Here is a 25438-nt window from a genome sequence, read left to right as displayed (position 1 = left end):
GGTGTTATGAACAAACAATGAATCATGGAACACTACATCAAAAACTAATGATGTAATGTATGGTGATTAACATAACAATAAAAAATTTAAATGTAAAACAAGAAAGAAAAAGGAAAAAGTATATCCTTCATGAGGAGACTGTGAGGAGCGCTCAATATATGTTCACTATTGTTCAGTCAAAGCTAGTCTCACAAGTCTCTACCTATTGGCACTGGTCTGTCTTCTACTCAGAATAAGACTGTCATCTTTTATAGAAAGGTCCTTCAGATATTTAAAGACAGGTAACACGGCACCTTTCTTCCAGGATAACTATTGCTGGATTCTTACGTGTGTCTCCCAGACTATGGCTTCAGAATGCTTTCCCTTCCACTCATACTTTAAACAGCTCTTTTACCAACATACAGCATTTTGATATCTCTTTCCTGAATATATCATAAAAAGAGTGTTTTCCTTTCTTTCTGGTCCTTAAAAGGTTGAAGTTTATTTCCTAAGAGATGAAACTGTCAGTACTGCTATAAACTAAAACATTAAATCTAAAGTAGGATTTTATTTTGAAAAGTTTGTTTCCTTTTTTATTTTCTCTTCCACAACAAATATTTTAGTGTAACAGTTACTGACTCTTAAAATGAGTGAATTACAGGGTTATGCTGAGCATCAGCTGAACGAATGATTGCAAATTTTCTCCTCTGTTCCTTTGATAAGAACTGCGTCTTTTCTGATGCAAGACGATACTTTAAGGAGGACTTGACCAGATGTCCTCTAAATTGTCCCCTAATCCTCAGATCCCGTGATTTGAGGCTTCTGCAATTTTGTTGAAAGTACAAACATACTGAAGTCGTCCTCATTCCAAAGCATAGTAAGTTCATGACACATTTTAGAGGAAATTTCATTTATAACTATAGTACAAATAAATTATATGCATCTAAAGATATATTTAAATATATTTATATCCTATTTCCTTTTTTTATTCTAAGAAATTGCTTCTTCAGAGGGTGATTAAATTCATTTTAAAGTGGTTTATCTACTCATGCTGCTTATTTTCCCATTTGACATGTTAATCCCCTATCTTGCCAGATAACCCTTTGGTTATTTCCATCACATATAAACAAATGTTCCCAGTGACAGAAAGCCAGGGCAGCGACCTCCCATATGCCACAACACCATTAAGAATTCTTGACAAGGAAGCAGCCCTTTGGAGCTCTTAGCCCAAATACACAAAAAGGGCCCGCTCAGCTTGTCAACTGTCCTGATGACATGGGCAAGGTTGGGACACATATTTTTTTAAAAAAAGGGCTTTTTGTGTGGATCTGTGATCAAAAACTGATATTCAACACACAAGGACCTCCTCCCTCAGAGGTCTTCACAGATAGTAAAGTAGTGAGGTTTTTTTGGTAAGCAAAGTGAACAAAGCAGGACATGGGGATCAAACCCTACCTTATCAGGGTCACAGACCAACTCATGTCACTAAAATCTACCACATTTGTATGTCTCTCCATGGTTATATGCTTTAGTCATTAGCTAATTCCAGTTTTCTTACAGGAAGTGTTTCTTGGTAAAGAATTTAGGGCTTTAGGGAAGAAATGGAAACATTTACAAGGTATTAAACCCTTAGGAACCAAAGTTTAATCATATCACATATACCACGATACACAAATAAATCAGATATACACAGATACCAATGCAGGCAACATTATTTTGCCCTCTTTTTGTGTTTAAGATGGAAGGCTCTCCTAAGGCCTTAAAAAACACAGAAGCTTCTTGAACATCCATCAGTTACCTGGAGGAATAAAAATGTTCCAAACGTTATTCATCAAAATTCTAGAAAAAGAGATGATTTCTCTCTTCAGTATTTAAAAATTGGTATCTAACTAATTTCATTTTGAACTAGGTTAGTAACCTAAATCTTCTCCAACAAGCTCTTAAAATTCAAAGAATTTTATCTTCTAAATATAATAAAGACTTAAGTACACATTCAAATTGAAAATGGGAATTTATTTTTCTATTACACTGTTCTGGTGAAAAGGAGCTGAAGGATTTTTTCCTTCTTATTTTCTTATAGCAAACATTGTCAGATTAAAAAAAAAAGCAAAATGTAACAACTGTAGTTGAGAAGACTAATTTTATGTAAATGGTATTAATCACAGCTCAGTTAAAAGAACACTTGATATAGATTCGCTTCAGCAGATGATGTCAACTTTTCAATATTAGTATTTCTCATATAATTTCTGGGTGGCCTTGACATATTTTTCCTCAACATAATGTCTTCATTTTTTTTTTGCTCTAGAATTTCCTTGACTTAAAATAATGGCTTGAGGAAGATCACATGAGATTGAGAGGCTCTGTGCTATTTTTTAAATGTTGGACAAAGTTCAGCTGATTGATATGTAATTCATTAAAATGAGCTGTATTTTCAGTGCCCTGGGCTCACGCGGCAGTTTGAGAGGTTCTGGTTCCTTTTCTAGCTGAAGAGTGTAGAGTCCATTTTTCTACCAGCCCACAGAAGTTGCTGAAAAAGTCCAGGCAATAGATCCCATTGAGTCCTACTATTCAGAAGAGATTTGCTTTTCATGGTATTGTCACAGGGCAGGTATTTCCTTGAGCAAGACTCATACTTACCCAGTGTTAGAGGGAACATTGAATTTCATAACCATAGTCTCCTTTGTCTGTGAAAAGATTTTTAAATTTGCTGTGATCGCTTCATTTCTATTCCATTTTCTTAGAGTCACGCATGCTCCGTGATCTAAATTTCTTAAGTTCATTTCACATCAGAGAAAAAAATTCAAGAGGATAAAAACAAGCACAAAGTAAACAAACATATAATTTTGTCATTAAATTTTCTCCTGGATAACTCTGCAAATATTTCTTGTCGTTTCCATTCTGTTTCAACACTGCAGAACAGTACACTCGTGGCTCAAAGGCGAAGCAATGTGCGTATGAGTGACAAAACATGGAAACCAGAAAAGGAATATAAACGTAAATAAAACTTTTAAAATCCTAGTAAGACAACCACCTCCTTCCTTACTTGGTGCTAATGTTCATTCCACATGAATTCACATTTTCGTTCCGGAAGGCCCCTGCACCATAAGCCCAGGTCATAAGGACCACAATCTGTGGAGGGCGGAAGCGAGCCTGTTGCCAGTGTCTACTGGGAGCAAACTTGCAAAAGTTTTTTAGAAGACTAATAAAATTATATTCTGCGTATTTGTTTTCTGGATTCTAGGGACCTTGGAAATAGAAAAGGCTAAGAAACAGGGCATGCTTTTTTGAGGTTTCTTGGGCGGGGAAGTAGAAAAATAGGTGTTTTCCTTTGGAGATTTTTTGTGGCCGAGAACGGTGAGGTTGAGATTTCTGAGAGCGTGATTTTTCATTTTCCTCAGTCTTTAAGGGAGTGGTAGGCTTTGGTAGTCCGGCTGTTGACAAAATCTGTCTTCTTCAGCTGAGCCTTTGGAGCAAGCAAACAGAAATGTGAAAGGTAACATTTTCACACAAGAAAATGGAGTTCTGAGTGATGTCTCGCCAGGGGCAGACAAGCAGGACATTGTGATCTGGTTGTTAACTGCAACCCATACCTTTTTAGCGTTCTTACCTTCTTGTAGGCATTATGGAGCTCCGTGTGCGTCCACAGAGAATAGAGGAGAACAGAAGCAGCTCTACTTGCTTTGTTGGAGGCATAGCTGAAAAAAGGACAAAGGCATTCCGAGATCAGTGAGAACGTGTCAGGCTTCTGGGTGCTGTCTTTGGACGTTCCATACATCTTCTTTAACTGCTGTTGCTCCGTGGCCATCCACTAAGTCAGGCCACTCACCGTGACAAGAGAATTAGATGGTGAGCCTTGAAGGCCAGGGGCCACAATGGGTTTAAAAAAAAAAAAAATTATTAAAAAAAATCTTTTAAAACCACCAGCACAGGCCAACAAATAGTTTATAGAGCATATTCCTGATATTTATAAGGAATATATCCTTAGATTTCATAGATCCTTGATTTATAGAATACAATTTGTATATTTATATACACTATTTACATTTATTTTGTATTACAAATAAATAAAATTAAATATGTATATATACACTATAGAACAGAAATGTATTTGTACATTTATAATGCATATATGTAGAATACAAATTCAGGAAAGCATGACTGAAAAATATATCTACCTCCTAGACTTAGTGACTCTACGAGTGTAAGAGTAATATTTTCAAGCTAATATAATAAATTCTTGTTGAAATATTTGTTAAAATAGCTTCAAAATTTCTTTGTTTTTGTATAAAGTGAATGGAAATGCACTCCTGTTATAAATCCAAGTCACTACAGAATTGGACACTATATTTAGTTTTTTTCTTCAATTTTTTAAAAAGATTTTATTTATTTATTTATTTATTTGAGAGAGAGTGAGAGACAGAGAGAGGAGGAGGGGCAGAGGGAGGAGACTCCCCGTGGAGCAGGAGGCTGACATGGGGCTGGAACCCAGGACCCTGGGATCATGACCTGAGCCAAAGGCAGACTCTTAACCAGCTGAGCCACCCAGGCGCCTCTTATTTTTTAAGTAATCTCTAAACCCAACGTAGGGCTCAAACTCACAACCCTGAGATCAAAAGTCACATGTTCCACTCACTGAGCCAGCCACGTGCCCCGACACTATACTTAGTTTTTGATGTTTTGCTTTTAAATTTGTCCTAAAACAAGGTGAGTGGTGGGGATGAGGTAACCGGGTGATGGGCATTAAAGGAGGGCACTGAAGTAATGAGCACTGGGTGTTATATGCAACTGATGAGTCACTGAATTCTACCCCCGAAACTAATAATACAGTATATGTTAACTAAATTGAATTTAAATAAAAAACAAAACAAGAAGTTTGTCCTAAAACATCCTATTTCTGGCTAAGGATCTATGGTTTCTCAGAATTCTTTCTCTTCCATCACCTGAACTAGCACACAGCTGGATTTTTTCTTTTAACAAGAAACAAAGATTTAATTTTTCATATCATAGGAGGTTATAAACAGGCAACCATGAATAAAAAATGCAATACTGTATGGAAAAGCACATCTTGAGTTCATTCATTAGCTAAAAGCCTTTCTCTTCCATGCCAGCCTTGCACTAAGAGTAAGTCGAATTAGCACTTTACAGATTTTTTTTTTGTACTTCATGGACTTTTCAAAGTCACCTGCTAATACTGAAATACTAATAAAGCCATGAAAGCTATGGGTCTCTAATATTTAAAATTGGAAAATGTTTTTGAATTTCAAGGGTTTTATATCACAGTTTCTTTATAAGTTGGTTGTTTGGCACTTGGAAATCATTTATTCAAAGAAAAAAATGCTATAAATGGCAACTAATTTCCAGGCTAGCCCCTAAATTACAGGTCGGCTATACAACACTCTAGCAAGGAAGGAATAGCGGCACGACTGGTAGACGCTCCTTTTGATTTTTTTTTTTTTTTTTTTTTTGAGACAGGGCAAATGGACACTCAGGGCAAAAAAGAAGAGTAGCACATCCCCATATGTTACTAAGCTATAAGAAGTTTCCAAAAGTGAGGGCATATTCTCATGCACTTCTGATGCCTGAATACTCAAATAATTAAAATCATATGGTCTTACAGCGATTTGCTTATAAGCATGGATGACTACTTGAAATAGTCATTTCTATTCTACAGCAATCATTCAATCTTTCCATAGAGATCGAGCAACCGCTCTCTGCCAGACTCTGGGGGCAGGTGAATATTCTGACTTGGTGACCTGACATTCCAACCAGTGCTCCTTTTAACCCTGACTCTGAATATGGTCTTCCTTCCCCATGAGGTCTGCCAGAGTGGGGCTGCAAAGTATAAGGGCCTGCCTGAATGGGGCTGTGGGGAAGGAGATGTGTGTTTACTCCAGGACACCAGAGACCGCTATGCTTTCCCGTGCGGCCAGGCACACATTTGTCTACCAGGGGTAAAGTCATTTGCTTTACAACTCATTAGAACTGGGGTATAACATTTCATCTCTTTCTTAGTTGTTTACAAAAGTAACTTGTACTTAACAAGTCAAACAATTCAGAATTGTATAAAGAGAAAAAGATGCCCTCTTTGGATTCCATGTCTCTAAATTAACTAATAGTAATAATTTTGTTACACAAGGTTTTTCATTCTCTTTATCACCTTTTTTTTTTTTAAGTGGGGAAAAATTAAAGACACAGAAATAGGGATGTAGGATGACTTCTATACATTAGACCTTCTATTCTCAAAAGGGAATAAGAGATGGAAGAGATGTGATAGAGAAAACCGAGAAAGCAAGAATTTCTGATTATGTTGCCTCCTACTTCTTGTATTATCCCTGCTTCTTCTAAGCCACCTGGGGTGACACTGACTCCAGATCTAAGTGGGGAAAGGGGCAGTCCTTGTCCGTAGGGCTCCTACTTTGCCTACGTTTTGCTGGTTTTGATTCACAGCTGTGGCTCTGGGAAATAAATTAATTCATTAAGTTGATAAAAGGCTGGAGTGTACTACCCAGGGAAACTATTGAGTTGGACTACCTGGATATTTTAGAAGTGAATGGGCAACTATTTGGCTTGGAGAATTCAGTTTTTCACTTGCTTGATTATCAAGGATTGAACCAGAAGATCTGGCCCAACTTTACAATCTTGTTTTTTGGCCATAATACCCCTGGCACTCAATGTGTCGACGTTCAAAACTAGATTTACATATGGGAGTGGTGGTGAGGAATGAGCAGAAAGCCAACAGGCAGATACTACAGGACTTACACATCGCCTGAGCTGATGGTCATGATTTTCTGCAGGCCTCCAGTGTTTAGCAGATCCCGTGCATTCTGGTAACTATTTTGGATTATATTGTTCAGAGTGTAGCAGGCAGAGGCTGTCGTCTCAGTAAGAAGATCAGTACTCGGGACTGTGTCAGGAATTATGGAAACCAGATCTGGTAGAGTTTCTTTGGCTACAAAATGAAAAAAATCAACACTTGATTAGGACTGTTCCTTAATCTCAAGATCCCAATACATTTTGGGTGAAGAACATTTTTTTTTAAGATTTTATTTATTTATTTGACAGAGAGAGAGAGAGAGAGAGAGAGAGAGAGAGAGAGAGAGAGACAGCGAGAGAGGGAACACAAGCAGGGGGAGTGGGAGAGGGAGAAGCAGGCTTCCCGCGGAGCAGGGAGCGTGATGTGGGGCTCGATCCCAGCATCCTGAGATCATGACCTGAGCCGAAGGCAGATGCTTAACTGACTGAGCCACCCAGGCACCCTGGTAAAGAACATTTTAAAAAGAAACACAACCGGTTAATGAACATATGGAAAGATGTAATCTCTGATACTCAAATTTAAAAAAGATCCTTAAAAAGATATTTTTTTTTTTTAAGATTTATTTGAGAGGGAGAGAGCACATGTAGGTACACATGCCTGTGAGTGGGGAGAGGGGCAGAGGGAGAGGGAGAATCTCCAGCAGACTCTCTGCTGAGCATGGAGTCCAATGTGGGGCTCGATCCCATGACCCTGAGAGAATGACCTGAGCTGAAATCAAGAGCTGGATGCTCAACCAACTTAGCCACCCAGGTGCCCCCAAAAAGATGATATTCTGTGCTCAGTACATTGGAAATCTTTTGATAGAAATGACAATGACAATTTGACAGAAGTGTGAAGAATTAAAAAAAATTTTCACATCCTTTATTCAGTAATTCCACTTCTGGAAATTCATCCTAAAGACATTACTTTAAAAACTGAAAAAGCTTTATGCAGAGGCTTTTATAAGTAAAAAATTATAAAAAGCCTAAATAATTCAATAGGAATATGATTATCTAAAACACATCTGCAAAGATTATGCATCCCCAAAATATTTATGAAACATGTATAACAAGAAAATACTTATGTTAGTATTCTGTGGGAAAATTCAGTACAGTTATTTATAAAGAATATATAACATTTGGAAAAAAATATTCAAAAGAAACCTGAGAAGAAATACATTAAAATATTAATAGGACTTGTTTTTCTACAATACTATTGATGGTCACTTAAAAAGTCTTAAAAAATTATCTGTACTGCTTAGTTTCTTCAATGTACAAATAATACTATTATTTATTTATTTATTTATTTTTTAAAGATTTTATTTATTTGACAGAGAGAGACACAGCGAGAGAGGGAACACAAGCAGGGGGAGTGGGAGAGGGAGAAGCAGGCCTCCCGCGGAGCAGGGAGCCCGATGTGGGACTCGATCCCAGGACCCTGGGACCATGACCCGAGCCGAAGGCAGACGCTTAATGACTGAGCCACCCAGGTGCCCCCAAATAATACTATTATTTAAAAAAGAAAAAAACCCCACTATTTCAAATTTATGTTTTCACCCTATATGTAAGTTCTTGATTGTAGGGTTTTAATTTGGCTTTTTTTGTGGTAACAAAAGAGGTATTAATATTTGATGATTTGATTATAAATTGTCAAATATATTTTAGGCAATATGAATTTATACTGGATTTTTTGCAATAATTCTTTTCATGTATGTTTTCTTCTTTTTCTCTTACTACTTTGGACTCTTCTTAAATGATTGAGAGCATGCTCCTACTGCTCCTCACAACTCTTTAGTGTTGTGTTTATCATGGTTGTATAACAAATATTTCTGCCTAATTTTATTGTTTCTTCATCTCAGTTTATGTGTGACGATGAACTGCACTCCTCTCTAGGGCACTGCATTGTAATTAGTCATGGGCCTGTCTGAATTCCAAAGGGGGCTATGGGTTCCTTGAAGACAATTATCATATTCATTTCTGGACTTCCAGCATCAATTGCTATCCCTAAAACGGAGAGGGATGCAATAAAAGGAACTGAGCAACTATCATCTTTTGATAATACGTGGACATGATTGACAGGAAAGACACACCTTCTGCTCAAAGACCTGAACTCTGGCTTTAACTCTCATTGAAACATCATGGCCCAGTGTTCAGAGCTCAGAGCTCAGCCTCTGAAGTCACACTTCTTCAGTTTCACTCCTGTCTCTGCCACTCAGCGGCTGTGTGGTCTGGGCAAGCTACTTAACCTCTCCACGCTGCATTTTCCTAATGTGTAAAATGGGGAAATAATAGTATCTACTTCAAGGAGTTGGTAATATATATACATGCATAATTGCATACACATAACATTAGGAAGGAAAATATGCAAAAGAAGCCTGAGAAGAAAGAGCATATGTAGGGGCGCCTGGGTGGCTCAGTCGTTAAGCGTCTGCCTTCGGCTCAGGTCATGGTCCCAGGGTCCTGGGATCGAGCCCCGCGTCGGGCTCCCTGCTCGGCGGGAAGCCTGCTTCTCCCTCTCCCATTCCCCCTGCTTGTGTTCCTTCTCGCGCTTTGACTGTCAAATAAATAAATAAGATCTTTAAAAAAAAAAAGAGCATATGTATGTATGCATACATACATATGCACATAACTGGGCCTGGATAAATATATTTATTCTGGGACAATTAAAATGGGATCTTTAATAGTGAAATATAAAATTAAAGGCCTTATCATCATATTGGAGGGTTAGAGCTCAATGTCATATTGTTGAGGGAGATTTTATTTAATCTTTAAATTCAATGCCTTAAAAAGTTAAGACATTAGTTGGATGATTAGTTACATTTGTAACTATGGAAATAAATGGGAACTGAGAATCTAAAGATGTCTCCAAATACTTCCTTATAAATACACTATTTTATCTGATCCTTGTAAAAACACTGTGAGGTAGTGACTGGATGACTAGCCAAGGTGGTGTGTGTGACGAATTGGCATTGTAGGACGCAGATCCGTTGTCTTCTGCATGAGATCTATTATTCTGTCACCATACCAAGTGTGCCTATCTTTAAATTTGTAAGAAAATATAAGCTTTTAAAAAAGATTTTATTCATTTATTTGAGAGAGACAGTGTGCGTGCATGAGCCAGGGTGAGGGGCAGAAGGAGAAACAGACTCCCCACTGAGCAGGGAGCCCAACACAGGGCTCAATTCCAGGACCCTGGGATCATGACCTGACCCGAAGGCAGATGCTTAACCAACTGAGCCACCCAGGCACCCCAACAAAACATAAGTTTTAAGTTTATTTCTGTAAATCTGAGTAATATGTGAGGATTTCATTCCAGGTCAGCATATGGAAAGTTTTAGTCTAGAAGTCTCTCATGAAAATGAGATTCATGTATTTCAAACTGATTTTCATTTATTCCTGGCTATGAATACTTTGAATCAAGATGGGTCCTGTCACTCAAATTACATATCTGACATAAAGCTGATTTGGAATTTAAAAATTGCATTTATCTTGCAGAAGCCTCTTCTTGATACTGTCTTTGAAATGAGAGAAGCTTTATCAGGGGATCATCTTATGAAAGCATGGGGCTACAGAGAAGTAAACCCATAATTATATGGTCAATTAATCTTTGACAAGGGAGGTAAGAATATGCTATGGGAAAATACCAGTCTCTTCAACAAATGGTGTTGGGAAAACTGGACAGCAACATGCAAAAGAATGAAACTGGACCACTTCCTTACACCATATGCAAAAATAAGATCGATTAAGGACCTCAGTGTGAGAACTCAAACCATAAAATTCCTAGAAAAGAGCACAGGCAGTAATTTCTCTGACATCGACTGTAGCAACATTTTTCTAGATCTGTCTATTGAGGCAAAGGAAACAAAGCAAAAGTAAACTATTGGGACTATATCAAATGAAAAAGCTTCTGTTCAGCAAAAAACAACTAGCAAAACTAAAAGATAACCTACTGAATGGAAGGAGACAGTTGCAAATGACATATCTGATAAAGGGTTATTATCCAAAATATATGAAGAACTTATACAACTCAACACCCATAAAACAAATAATCCAATTAAAAAATGAGAAGAACAGATGTTTCTCCAAAGAAGACAGATGGCCAACAGACACATGAAAAGATGCTCATTACCACTTATCATCAAGAAAATGCAGATCAAAGCCACAATGAGATACCACCTCACACCTGTCAGATGGCTTAAAAAAAAACAACAAAAAAACCCAAAAAAACTCAAGAAACAACAAGTGTTGGCAAGAATATGGAAAAAAAGGAACCCTCATTGCACTGTTGGTGCGAATGAAAACACAGTGGTGCAGCCACTGTGGAAGACATATGGAAATTCTTCAAAAAATTAAAAATAGGACTACCCTACCATCTAGTAATTGCACTACTGGGTATTTACCCAAAGAATACAAAAACACAAATTCAAAGGGATATATCCACCACTATGTTTACTGCAGCATTATTTACAGTAGCCAAATTATGGAAGCAGCCCAAGTGTCCATGGATAGATGAGTAGATAAAGAAAGTGTGGTGTGTGTGTGTGTGTGTGTGTGTGTGTGTGTGTGTGTATGCATTATATGGAATATTATTCAGCCATTAAAAAAAGAATGAAGGGGCACCTGGGTGGCTCAGTCGGTTAAGCGACTGCTTTCGGCTCAGGTCAGGATCCCAGGGTCCTGGGATGGAGCCCTCCATCGGGCTCCCTGCTCAGCAGAGAGCCTGCTTCTCCCTTTCCCTCTGCCTGCCCCTCTGCCTACCTGTGCTCTCTGTCTCTCTGTCAAATAAATAAATAATATCTTTAAAAAAAATAAAATAAAAAAGTAAAAAAAGAATGAAATCTTGTCATTTGCAACAACATGGTTGGAGCTAGAAAGCGTGACACTAAGTGAAATAAGTCACTCAGGGAAAGACAAATACCATATGATTTCACTCATATGTCGATTTTTTTAAAAAAGATTTTATTTATTCGAGAGATAGAGAGAGCACAAGCAGGGGGTACAGCTGAAGGAGAGGAGGAGCAGTCTCCCTGTTGAACAGGGAGCCTGATATGGGGCTCGATCCCAGGACCCCAGGATCATGACCTGAGCCGAAGGCAGGTACTTAACTGACTGAGCCACCCAGGTGCCCCTCATATGTAGAATTTAAGAAACAAAATAAACAAACAAAGGGGAAAAAAAAGGCAATCCAAAAAACAGACTCTTAACTATAGAGAACAAAGTGATATTTATCAGAGGGGAGGTAGGTTGGGGGGGGGTGATGCATGAAACAGGTGAAGGGGATTAAGAGTACACATACTGTGATGAGCACTGAATACTGTATAGAATTGTTGAATGACCACATTGTACACCTGAAACGAATGTAACACTGCATGTTAACTACACTAGAATTAAAATTTTAAAAATTGCAAAGAATCTAATAAAGATGATCTCATTAGAATTTTATGGATAAAACCCCACTACAATAATAGGCTCCATAAAATAAATTGAACAAAACTAGACTTTTAGTGCAAAGTACTTCATTAGTGAGAGGATTTGGATCAGGCTGGTTATAATAAATCCTGATGTGACTGTACCATAATGGTCCTTTGGACCTACTCCATAATAAAGGAGAAGGCCAGACCTATTTAACAAAACACTGGTCCTCCCTATAATGTTGAGTGGGCATCACCTACAATTTACATGGCACTTTAATTAAGAGGACCACTAAAATGACAAACTGGAATACAGACATTGGAATAGAAACTTCCCTCTCTTTCCGTCTCTCCCTTCCTTCCCCTTCTTCTTTCCTTTCTTTGTTTCTTTCCATTTTATGTTTTTACAGGCTAGTGACAAAAATATATGTTATACATGTTACACACATGTCATATGCATGTTGCAAAAGAGGAAATTTTAGAGATCGAGGAGACTAATGTTGCTGCAGGGGCAATCAAGACATTTTTCTAGGTTTGGCCAAGAGTTGGAAATCAGGACTGAGACAAACTTGAGTACACATTACCACAGTCTCTAAAACATGCCTGAAATGTAGTGACAAATTTATCCAAAGTTCAGTGATTCTATATCATTTAGTTGCTTTTGTTAAAACTAACTCTAATGATTAGCCACTAGATGTAATATGTTCCAATTTTAATATCATTTATCTTTCTGTTTGTCTAAACTTTTATGTCCATAGACACAAAGAGATGTCTGGAATAATATTCAACTAAGGTTAACAATGGTTGTTTTCTGAGTGGTAAGAGAAAGTACTTTTGCTTTATTTGTGGTGCTTTTCTTAATTGCTTGAATTTTTAAAATGAGCATATGTCTTTTAAAAACAATTGAAGTTGTTCTTTAATAAAATCATCCAAAACAATGATTTTCCATTTACCTAGCTTCTGGTTAAAAGTGACAAATATGGGATGAGAAGTCAAATTGTTAAGCCATTAAAAATTAAGATGAAAAAAAGTGTAATTATTATAATTACCAAGGTGAGCCAAGAAAATTTCAGATGTAATGTATCAAAGCCAGAACTCGCTCAAAGTAGGCAAACAAAGAAAATAAACATTAAGTATAGTGAAATGCAAAAAACATCTTGTCTCTGCTAAGGCCATTTTCTGCTCAACTGAAGAATTAAATAGAGGGTTTATATATATATTAAAAAAAAAAAAAGAAAGTGTGGGGCTACATTTGTATCTTCCCAACAGTTAGAAGATGGGTGAACATGGGAACAACAGCATTTCTACCCTGAAGGCACGTGTAGAACGCGTCCAGTGCAGTTACCTCCATCAGCTCTGTTTAAAGATGGAGTCGGGGCGCCTGGGTGGCTCAGTTGTTAAGCGTCTGCCTTCGGCTCAGGTCGTGATCCCAGGGTCCTGGGATGGAGCCTCACATCGGGCTCCCTGCTCCACAGGGAAGCCTGCTTCTCCCTCTCCTACTCCCCCTGCTTGTGTTCCCTCTCTCGCTATGTCTCTCTCTGTCAAATAAATATAAATAACATCTTAAAAAAAAAAAAAAAAAGGAGTCAACATTTCCTTTGGGGGCAAAAAAAAAAGTCAAAGGATGATATACCTGATTCAAGTGCAGCACAAAAGTCCACAAAGGACAATGAGGAGAACACTTCCATAATTTTCAGAGCGCCTAGGGCAAGGTTTCTTTTAGATTCATGAAAAATTTCCAGGCTCTTTCTATATTTATAATGGGCAGGAAACCATTGCATGAAACCACCTCTCCAATATCGTGAGGCTGGCTGGCTTTGGAAATGACATAATTAAAACATAACCACAGACTTCAGTATCTCTGGTGCTGTGTGTCTGTGCGTGTATCCCAAATTAACCCAATCCCCTAAAACCAAACAAAAATTTGTTTATAATTTTAGTGGAATTTTGTGAAAAACTGAACTTCGAGTTGTCAGGAATGACTAATTTATGGAGCATTAGGAAGCATGACTGATTTTGGTGTTACCTTCCTATTATCTCATTTTATAGTTTTTGACCTGATTCACATTTATCAGACATTTCTGTGTATAAAGCAAATGAATAAAACATTGTATTATTTGATAGTGTAACACAGTTATCTTTGTCAATAGACTCTCAAAAAAAAGGAGCAAATGTTTCAATGTATTCATTTTAAAACCGCCTATGCCAAATTTTTTTTTTTAATTTTTAAAATTTTTTATTTAAATTCAATTTAGTTAACATATAGTGTATTATTAGTTTCAGGGGTAGAATTCAGTGATTCATCGGTTGTATATCCCATCAAGTGCCCTCCTTAATGCCCATCACCCAGTTACCCCATCCCCACCCACCTCCCCTCAAGCAACCCTCAGTTTGTTCTCTATAGTTAGGAGTCTCTTATGGTTTGCTTCCCTCTCTGTTTTTATCTTATTTTTCCTTTCCTTCCTTTATGTTAATGTGTTTTGTTTCTTAAATTCCACATATGAGTGAGATCATATGATAACTGTCTTTCTCTGACAGACTTATTTCGCTTAGCATAATCCCCTCTAGTTCCATTCATGTCGTTGCAAATGTATGCCGAATTCAATATATATTCAGTGACTCCTCCTTCTTGTCTTTTTGCATGTCCATCCATTTTTTTCTAGTGCAACAGGGACAAAGACCTCATTCTAAAATGAGGACTGCCGTGTGTATATTTTCAATGTTTTAGAAGAGTAGTGCTTAAGCAGGTTAAACTAGCTGCGCGGGTTAAAAAGACCCCTGACCGCACAGCCAATGGCTGAGAAACATCAGACATGTTACCTACCTTGTTGATTATAATTAGGTCTAAAATTTTTCTTCTGCAGTAATTAAAACAAACAAAAAAATGCTGGATATTAAGAAAAATCCCATTTAAGACCCAGGGAGAAAGCCTACCTGGGTGCCTGGGTGCAAAGGCCAGGTCTATTTCTCACATTTTGCTCCTTTTGTCATTTTCAGTTCGTCATTGTAGAAAACATGATAAAGACAATGGTTCCCTGCATTTGTATTTTCAATATGTATTCACAACATTGAGACACGTTTGTTGACTCACCAATTTCATTCTGCAGAGAAAGATTCCGAGACAAATTTCTCAGCAGGGAGACCGCCGTCTTTTTCACACTTGGATCACCAACATGCAGCATCTTGCGGATGTGCTGAAGGCCATTTTCCTTCTGGACAACTGTCTGAGCTACTGACGTCGGCATCTGTTGCATGAGACAAGTCTTATCAGTACTATTGCCATTTGACTTCACGCTAATATTAAATTTCTGTAGATTATTAGAGACTGAGCAAGATGTTTTGAAAACTAGGGCTGTGATGAAACTAGTCTGAAGATATTTCTTTTAAATTCTTAGTGTGTTTTCAGGGGCAGCTGGGTGGCTCAGTTCATTAAGCGTCTGCCTTTGGCTCAGGTCATGATCCCAAGGTCCTAGGAGCCTGCTTCTCCCTCTCCTTCTGCCCCTCTCCCTCTTCATGCTCTCTCTGTCTCTCTCAAATATATAAATAAAATTTAAAAAAATAATTATTACATTTTCAATTTTATTACAGGATAAAAACAGCTTATTTGGTATTTTTAAATAGAATACTGGATTTGGTTAGTTTCTATATTTTTGCATGTTTATAAATAAAATGGGCCTGTCTTTTCCTTTCTTTCCTCTTTATTCCCATTTTCAGCTCAGCATTGTGAAAAGGATATAAGGACGATGTTAATAGAATCAAACACTAGTGTCATGAAATTAGTTGCATAATGTTTTCCCTTTTTCTATTTTCTTGAACTATTTGTTTAATATAAGAATAATCGCAACTTTGAGGGCCTCGTGGAATTTACCTATAAAGACAGGTAGAGTTGAGAAAAATTTTAAAGGGAGATGTCTTTAATATTTCAGCGTATTTGCTTGCTGTTGCTTTGGTCACCTTCTTGCTCACATTTTGGCATTTTACATATTTTAATAAACTTATTCATTTCTAAGAAGCCAGCTTATTCTAAAAGAGATACTGGGCTTTTAAAGAAAAGAATGTATGGCTAAATAAAGACTTTAAATGACACACTGGACCAAATGGACTTCACAGACATATTCAGAACATTCCATCCCAAAGCAACGGAATACACATTCTTCTCTAGTGCCCATGGAACATTCTCCAGAATTGATCACATCCTAGGTCACAAATCAGGTCTCAACCGGTACCAAAAGACTGGGATCATTCCCTGCACATTTTCAGACCACAATGCTTTGAAACTAGAACTCAATCACAAGAGGAAAGTCGGAAAGAACTCAAATACATGGAGGCTAAAGAGCATTCTACTAAAGAATGAATGGGTCAACCAGGAAATTAAAGAATTAAAAAAATTCATGGAAACCAATGAAAATGAAAACACAACTGTCCAAAATCTTTGGGATACAGCAAAGGCAGTCCTGAGAGGAAAGTATATAGCAATACAAGCCTTTCTCAAGAAACAAGAAAGGTCTCAAATACACAATCTAACCCTACACCTAAAGCAGCTGGAGAAAGAACAGCAAATAAAGCCTAAACCCAGCAGGAGAAGAGAAATAATAAAGATCAGAGCAGAAATCAATGAACTAGAAACCAAAAGAACAGTAGAACATATCAACGAAACTAGGAGCTGGTTCTTTGAAAGAATTAACAAGATTGATAAACCCCTGGCCAGACTGATCAAAAAGAAAAGAGAAATGACCCAAATCAACAAAATCATGAATGAAAGAGGAGAGATCACAACCAACACCAAAGAAATACAAACAATTATAAGAACATATTATGAGCAACTCTATGCCAGCAAATTAGATAACCTGGAAGAAATGGGTGCATTCCTAGAGATGTATCAACTACCAAAATTGAACCAGGAAGAAATAGAAAACCTGAACAGACCTATAACCACTAATGAAATTGAAGCAGTCATCAAAAATCTCCCAACAAACAAAAGCCCAGGGCCAGATGGCTTCCCAGGGGAATTCTATCAGACATTTAAAGAAGAATTAATACCTATTCTCCTGAAACTGTTCCAAAAAATAGAAATGGAAGGAAAACTTCCAAATTCATTTTATGAGGCCACCATTACCTTGATCCCAAAACCAGACAAAGATCCCATCAAAAAGGAGAATTACAGACTGATATCCTTGAACATGGATGCAAAAATTCTCACCAAAATACTAGCCAATAGGATCCAACAGTACATTAAAAGGATTATTCACCACGACCAAGTGGGATTTATCCCTGGGCTGCAAGGCTGGTTCAACATCCGCAAATCAATCAACGTGATACAATATATTAACAAAAGAAAGAACAAGAATCATAGGATCCTCTCAATAGATGCAGAAAAAGCATTTGACAAAGTACAGCATCCTTTCTTGATCAAAACTCTTCAGAGTATAGGGATAGAGGGTACATACCTCAATATCATAAAAGCCATCTACGAAAAACCTACAGCGAATATCATTCTCAATGGGGAAAAGCTGAGAGCTTTTCCCCTAAGGTCAGGAACGAGGCAGGGATGTCCACTCTCACCACTGCTATTCAACATAGTATGAGAAGTCCTAGCCACAGCAATCAGACAACAAAAAGAAATCAAAGGCATCCAAATCGGCAAGGAGGAAGTCAAACTCTCTCACTCTTTGCAGATGATATGATACTTTATGTGGAAAACCCAAAAGACTCCACCCCAAAACTGCTAGAACTCATACAGGAATTCAGTCAAGTGGCAGGCTATAAAATCAATGCACAGAAATCAGTGGCATTCCTATACACCAACAAGACAGAAGAGAGACAAATCAAGGAGTCGATCCCATTCACAATTGCACCCAAAACCATAAGATACCTAGGAATAAATTTAACCAAAGAGGCAAAGGATCTGTACTCAGAAAACTATAAAATACTCAGGAAAGAAATTGAAGAAGACACAAAGAAATGGAAAAACATTCCATGCTCATGGATTGGAAGAACCAACATTGTGAAGATGTCAATGCTACCTAGAGCAATCTACACATTCAATGCAATCCCCATCAAAATACCATCCACTTTTTTCAAAGAAATGGAACAAATAATCCTAAAATTTGTATGGAACCAGAAGAGACCCCGAATAGCCAGAGGAATATTGAAAAAGAAAAGCAAAGCTGGTGGCATCACAATTCCGGACTTCCAGCTCTCTTACAAAGCTGTCATCATCAAGACAGTATGGTACTGGCACAAAAACAGACACATCGATCAATGAAACAGAATAGAGAGCCCAGAAATGGACCCTCAACTCTATGGTCAACTTATCTTTGACAAAGCAGGAAAGAATGTCCAGTGGAAAAAAGACAGTCTCTTCAACAAATGGTGTTGGGAAAATTGGACAGCCACATGCAGAAGAATGAAACTGGACCATTTCCTTACACCACACACAAAAATAGACTCCAAATGGTTGAAAGACCTAAACGTGAGACAGGAGTCCATCAAAATCCTAAAGGAGAACACAGGTAGCAACCTCTTCGACCTCAGCCGCAGCAACTTCTTCCTAGAAACATCACCAAAGGCACAGGAAGCCAGGGCAAAAATGAACTATTGGGATTTCATCAAGATAAAAAGCTTTTGCACAGCAAAAGAAACAGTCCAGAAAACCAAAAGACAACCGACAGAATGGGAGAAGATATTTGCAAATGACATATCAGATAAAGGGCTAGTATCCAAAATCTATAAAGAACTTATCAAACTCAACACCCAAAGAACAAATAATCCAATCAAGAAATGGGCAGAAGACATGAACAGACATTTTTCCAAAGAAGACATCCAAATGGCCAACAGGCACATGAAAATGTGCTCAACATCGCTCGGCATCAGGGAAATCCAAATCAAAACCTCAATGAGATACCACCTCACACCCGTCAGAATAGCTAAAATGAACAAGTCAGGGAACGACAGATGTTGGCGGGGATGTGGAGAAAGGGGAACCCTCCTACACTGTTGGTGGGAATGCAAGCTGGTGCAACCCCTCTGGAAAACAGTATGGAGGTTCCTCAAACAGTTGAAATTAGAGCTACCGTTCGATCCAGCAATTGCACTTCTGGGTATTTACCCCAAAGATACAAATGTAGGGACCTGAAGGGGTACGTGCACCCCAATGTTTATAGCAGCAATGTCCACGATAGCCAAACTGTGGAAAGAGCCAAGATGTCCATCGACAGATGAATGGATAAAGAAGATGTGGTATATATACACAATGGAATATTATGCAGCCATCAAAAGGAATGAGATCTTGCCATTTGCAACGACGTGGATGGAACTGGAGGGTGTTATGCTGAGTGAAATAAGTCAATCAGAGAAAGACATGTATCATATGACCTCACTGATATGAGGAATTCTTAATCTCAGGAACAAACTGAGGGTTGCTGGAGTGGTGGGGGGGGGGGGGGGGATGGGGTGGCTGGGTGATGGACATTGGGGAAGATATGTGCTACGGTGAGTGCTGTGAATTGTGTAAGACTGATGAATCACAGATCTGTACTTCTGAAACAAATAACGCAACATATTTTAAGAAAAAAGAAAAAGAAGAAGATAGCAGGAGAGGAAGAATGAAGGGGAGTAAGTCAGAGGGGGAGACGAACCAGGAGAGATGATGGACCCTGAAAAACAAACTGAGGTTTCTAGAGGGGAGGAGGGTGGGGGGATGGGTTAGCCTGGTGATGGGTATTGAGGAGGGCACATTCTGCATGGAGCACTGGGTGTTATGAACAAACAATGAATCATGGAACAGTACACCAAAACAAATGATGTAATATATGGTGATTAACATAAAAATAAAAAAATCTAAAAAAAAAAAAGAATGTATGGCTAGTTAGATTTAATTTTACATTCTCAGTCGGAGGTTGTATGTGCAAATCATATTTGGAATCAGGTTGGCCACCTACTTTCAGGGGGTCTGAGTACCGACCAGAACCTTCCTAGCATCAATATACTTCTAATACTGGGGTCTCAGCTTGTGTCTAAAACTTTATAGATTTGTATTTGAAGCTAACTTGAGGCCACCTGACAGAAATTCCTGTAATTCTTGACCATTCTTCAGGGTGTCTATCTTCTCTGTTTCTCTTATCTAAACACTGCTTATTTCCCCCAACAGGGGTTCTTAATATAGGGCCCAGGATAGGTTTCAGGGAGGAGACAGGAAGTCCTTAAAACTGTTTCAGTATTGGGGCACCTGGCTGGCTCAGCTGGTGGAGCCTGCAGCTCTTAATCTTTGAGTTGTGAGTTTGAGCCCCACTTTGGGTATAGAGATTACTTAAAAATTTAAAAAAATCGGGGGTGCCTGGGTGGCTCAGTCGTTAAGTGTTTGCCTTAGGCTCAGGTCATGATCCCGAGATCCTGGGGTCAAGCCCCGCATCGGGCTCCCCGCTCGGCGGGAAGTCTGCTTCTCCCTCTCCCACTCCCCCTGCTTGTGTTCCCACTCTTGCTATCTCTCTTCTCTGTCAAATAAATAAATAGAAATCGTAAAAATCGTAAAAAACAAGACAAAAGAAAGCCTATTTTTGTGTTTATAATAAACTTTCTCAGGGAAAGGATATATAATTTTTATTAGATACTCAAAGTGTCTACAACTCCAAAGAAGTTTAATAATCACTATTTTAGAATGTTTTATTGTAAACAAGTTACACTTTTGTCTTTCACTAATTTGCAGAGCACTCCATTAAACTATTTGCTCAATTCTGAGAAGAATCCTTCCTCTGTAGCCATCCAGAGAGGAGGCTATTTATTCTCTACCACTCCTGTGACTTGGGCACAGAGGCAGGTTAGCATTCCTTTCTCTTCCCAATGGCCTGTCTAGATAAATGTCTTCCCTCACATGCAAAAGCTCTGCTCTTCTGAGTCACTGTCATCCAGCTCTACTACCTACATAGAGTTTTCTTTGTCATCTCAAGGCCTACTGGTCCTTTCCCAACATCCACTGGAGGCTTCAAGAGCCTGGCTCAGAGCCTTCTCCACCTCCCATTCACTGTAGGTGACCACATCATAGTTCCTAGCCTTCCTAAGTGTCACTGACCTTCATCTCTCCCCTACATCAGGCATTCACTTCCATGGTCATACAGAACCTGTATTCACCCCAAAATACCTTGATTCTGAAAACATAAACTCCAATGTTAAGACTCTGAACACAACTTCCTGTTCTCTTTGTTCTCTCTCCCTCACTCCTACCATACTACTTCTTCAGCCTCATCAACTCCAGGGCCTTTATCTCACCTTTACCCCCCATACCTCAAGTTGTCAATCCTCTTCTGCCTTACCTTTCTTTCTTATTTAGACTAAGGTACATGAACCAACACATCAAAAACCATCTTTCAATACGCTTAACTCTCTTATCATTCCAGCTTATTTCTACCCACCCATTAAAACTGCAAAACTCATTTGATACCTGGCCACCAAATACTGCCAGAGTAAATAGGGCATTCGTGGAATGATCTTTTTCTGCAAATTTATGGTCTCCAGTCTTCACTAGAAACCAAATGTTGCCAGTCAACTTGCTGTTTTTTTAAATGCCTGTTGGGGCTTCAAAGCCTTACACCAGAATGATCCTCTTAAAATTTAATCTGATTATGTTCTACCTCAGGAGTAAGCCGTGTAATGACTCTCCATTGTCTCCAGAATGTTCAGATGTCTTCATATGGCCTGGCATCCACTTTCCTCTCTTTCCTTATCCTTACTCCCTAATTCTCTAGGTTACAAGTATACCAAGCTGCTATTTCTTCTATTAGAACACAGCTCCTTTAAAGGAGGACATGGATCTTATCCATCCCTTTTTCCCCCCTCAGGGCCTTGTATGGTGCCTAGAACATGAGAGGTCCTATGTAAATGTTTACTGAACTGAACTATATGAATAATATGTTATCAAGTTTTCCCAAAGATTTACTATCATCTCAGGAGATCAAGATGGAGTAAAAAGTCACAAGATATTTATTTCTTAAAATTTTTAAGACATAAGATGCTTTTAAAATTAAAAATCTTGCTTTGTATGTATATCATACTGTACCACCTAATGATATATTGTTATATATAATAAAGCACTTTGATGTTAGTATATAAAAAAGATCATTGAAACATACAAGTCCTGATGAAGTCTGGATCCTCAAATGATGTTTAATCAACCAGGGGAAAGCACAGCGTATTAGTCTTCTGATTCATTGAGGGAAATGACAAAGTCCAAAGTGAGATGACCTTTACAATTTGCTCAAAAAGGAGAGTAAACAGTCAGATTTACCAGAGATTTTTGTATTCCAGCTCCAGGGAATATGTGAGAATGACTATTAATTAGTTGGTCAGCTATTTGCAAATAGCACTTCTAGTTCATATTGTTGTGATTACTAATGAGGTTTTAAGCACCTTTTCAAACGTTTATTGGCCATTTCTATATTATCGTTTGTGAAGGGCCTGTTCAAGTCTCTTGCCCGTTTTTCTATTGAGTTACCTTATGATTGTTAACTTGATGAGTTTTTTTAATATTTTCCAGACAATCTTTGTTACTTATATATGTCGCAAAAATTTTTTTCTACTCTGTGGTTTGCCTTTTTACTATCTTAACAATGTCTTTTGATAGCGTAACAGCGTAAGTTAATTTTAATGTAGTCAATTTATAAAATACGTATAGTACTTTTTGTGTCCACTTTAAAAAAATCTTCCCCTATTCCCAGGTCATGAAGATCTTCCACAAGCTTTACTGTCTTGTCTTTCATATTTAAATCTCATCGCTGTTAGAACTTACTTTCTAGTAAGGTGTGAGGGTAAGGGATATGTTTTGTTTTTTTCCAACAGATATTAAATACTTTTAAAGTGTTTAGAGGGAGCCTGAGTGGCTCAGTTGGTTAAGCGACTGCCTTCAGCTCAGGTCATGATCCTGGACTCCAGGGATCAAGTGCTGCACTGGGCTTCCTGCTCAGCAGGGAGTCTACTTCTCCCTCTGACCCACCCCCCTCTCATGCTCTCCCTCTCTTGTTCCCTCTCTCTCAAATGAATAAATAAAATCTTTAAGGAAATAAAATAAAGTGTTTTAGAAATTTGTTAAAGTGCTTATTTCAATGACTTTTAACTTTGGCTATGTGATGTTTAACTTATTTCTATTGATACATAACTGACACATAACATTGTAATAGTTTTAGGTGTAAAACATAATGATTTGATATACCTATATACTGCAAAATAATTACAATAAGTTAATATTCATCACTGCACATGATTACAACTTTTTTTCTTCTTATGATGAGAACTTTTAAGATTTATTCTCCTAGTAACTTTCAAATATACAATACAGTATTAAGTATAGTCACGATGCTGTGCATTATATCCTTGGGACTTACTTATCTTCTAACAAAAATTTGTACCTTAATCTTTTGATTTCTGTACTTAGAGAGTTTGCTAAATGGGTAAATATTATTCTTTCTCTTTCCTCATTTATTATTAGAATGACCACTGTATCTAAACCAATAAAGTTTAATACTGACTAGAAATTACTGTCATAATTTTATACTTAAATTACATAACCAATCTTTTAGGACGCTACTCATTTCAGTTTAGCTTCTTTGCCATTTCAGGCACAGGGCCATCAACTGCTCAGCGCTATCTCAGTTATGAACACAAGGTTAATGGACTGGATGTTTTCTGAAACTATTTTAAATCTTTTTTTTTTTAATGAGTTTTATTTATTTATTGAGAGAGAGAGAGAGAGAGAATGGTAGAGAGAGAGCATGAGAGGGAAGAAGGTCAGAGGGAGAGGCAGACTCCCTGCTGAGCAGGGAGCCCGATGCGGGACTCGATCCTGGGACTCCAGGATCATGACCTGAGCCGAAGGCAGTCGCTTAACCAACTGAGTCACCCAGGCACCCCTGAAACTATTTTAAATGCTTTGCTTTTTGTGTTTTCCTATTCAATGATTCTTCTTGGAAATTATAAAAACAAGTATTTTTTATCATACAATTTAAGCATAACAAAATTAGGAAAAGTAATAATTAGAAGGGATATATATATAAGTCAAAAGTTTTAATAAAAAGCATCTTGTAACTTAAAAGAACATATCACTGTCTCATGGTGCTAATGATTTTCTCCTATAAATCTCCAGTCAAATTAAACTCTAACAACTTGAGTACAGATTCATACCAGTTCAGCACAGGCCTCCTTTCAGGGGACCAGACTGGTTTAACGTTAGGTATGATTTTAAATGCCTTGACACAATGAGCATAGTTATGAGGGTATCTCCAATGCTTGGATTCCTTTTGGACTTGGAATCGCCTAGTACCTTAGATTTCTGTTTATTTATTTATCCCCAGTTAGATTATTACCAAGCACAGGGATTTTGTCTTATTCACTGCTACATACTTAGCACTAGGCTAGTTAGTACTTGCTATATAGTAGGCACTCAAAAAATGAATAAAGGAACTTAAGATCATATTCAGAACTTAAGTGGCACAAATATTTCTATCCTTAGGAACATGGAAACATCTCTGGACTGTTTGGATTCCATGAGAGATCTTGGAATGGAAGAGGCTAAAATGCAGGCTTAATGGGTTAGCTCGATCTGAACCATACTCAGAGCACAGGGACCTCAGATACGCACACATATAGCTGCACGCCGCGTTAATTCCTGACGTTTTCTTTTAAGTTGGCTGGGAGTTAATAAGAGGGCTTCCGGGAAACATAGCCTGGGAAAATGGGAAGGTACAATGACTCTGAATCATTCAGGGCTCCCTGGTAGTTTCTTGTTCCCTCCTCTTTGTGCACAAGTAAATTTTGCAGAAAATCAAAGAGATAAAAAAAAAACTTTTAAGATTTTATTTATTTATATATATATTTTTAAAGATTTTATTTATTTATTTGACAGAGAGAGACACAGGGAGAGAGGGAACACAAGCAGGGGGAGTGCGAGAGGGAGAGGCAGGCTTCCCGCTGAGCAGGGAGCCCAACATGGGGCTCGATCCCAGGACCCTGGGATCATGCCCTCAGCTGAAGGCAGACGCTTAATGACTGGGCCACTCAGGCGCCCCTAAGATTTTATTTTTAAGTAATCTCTACACCCAACGTGGGGCTCAAATGTACAACTCCAAGATCAAGAGTCCCATGATCTACTGAATGAGTCAGCCAGGCGCCCTAAGTCATATTCTTAACCACAGTGCTAAGATAAGAGAAATACTGGTTTTAGTATTTCACAGTTTTATTCAAAACAGGGCAAGTTTCTGTGTAAACACATT

The 25438-nt window shown here is 38.0% G+C and overlaps 1 protein-coding gene across 3 annotated transcripts in view; it reads right to left on the bottom strand.

Annotated features, from left to right (window-relative positions):
- Positions 1-1971: 1971 nt before the first annotated feature.
- PKP2 (plakophilin 2) overlaps positions 1972-25438 on the bottom strand; it is a 95617-nt gene continuing 72150 nt past the window's right edge. For all 3 annotated transcript variants that reach the window (XM_025879548.2, XM_073877720.1, XM_073877719.1), the window contains exons 10-13: positions 15274-15427; positions 6739-6928; positions 3587-3674; positions 1972-3442 (exon numbers count right to left, since the gene is read on the bottom strand). In XM_025879548.2, coding sequence (XP_025735333.1) covers positions 3374-3442; positions 3587-3674; positions 6739-6928; positions 15274-15427 — 501 coding nt within the window. In that variant the 3' untranslated portion in view covers positions 1972-3373. The remainder of the gene's footprint in view (positions 3443-3586; positions 3675-6738; positions 6929-15273; positions 15428-25438) is intronic.

Source organism: Callorhinus ursinus, unplaced genomic scaffold (assembly GCF_003265705.2).
Source record: "Callorhinus ursinus isolate GAN/ISIS: 27379988/994484 unplaced genomic scaffold, GSC_fseal_2.0 scaffold27, whole genome shotgun sequence".
In the NCBI taxonomy this organism is placed as follows: Eukaryota; Metazoa; Chordata; class Mammalia; order Carnivora; family Otariidae; genus Callorhinus; species Callorhinus ursinus.
This window is presented reverse-complemented; position numbering and strand designations above follow the sequence as displayed.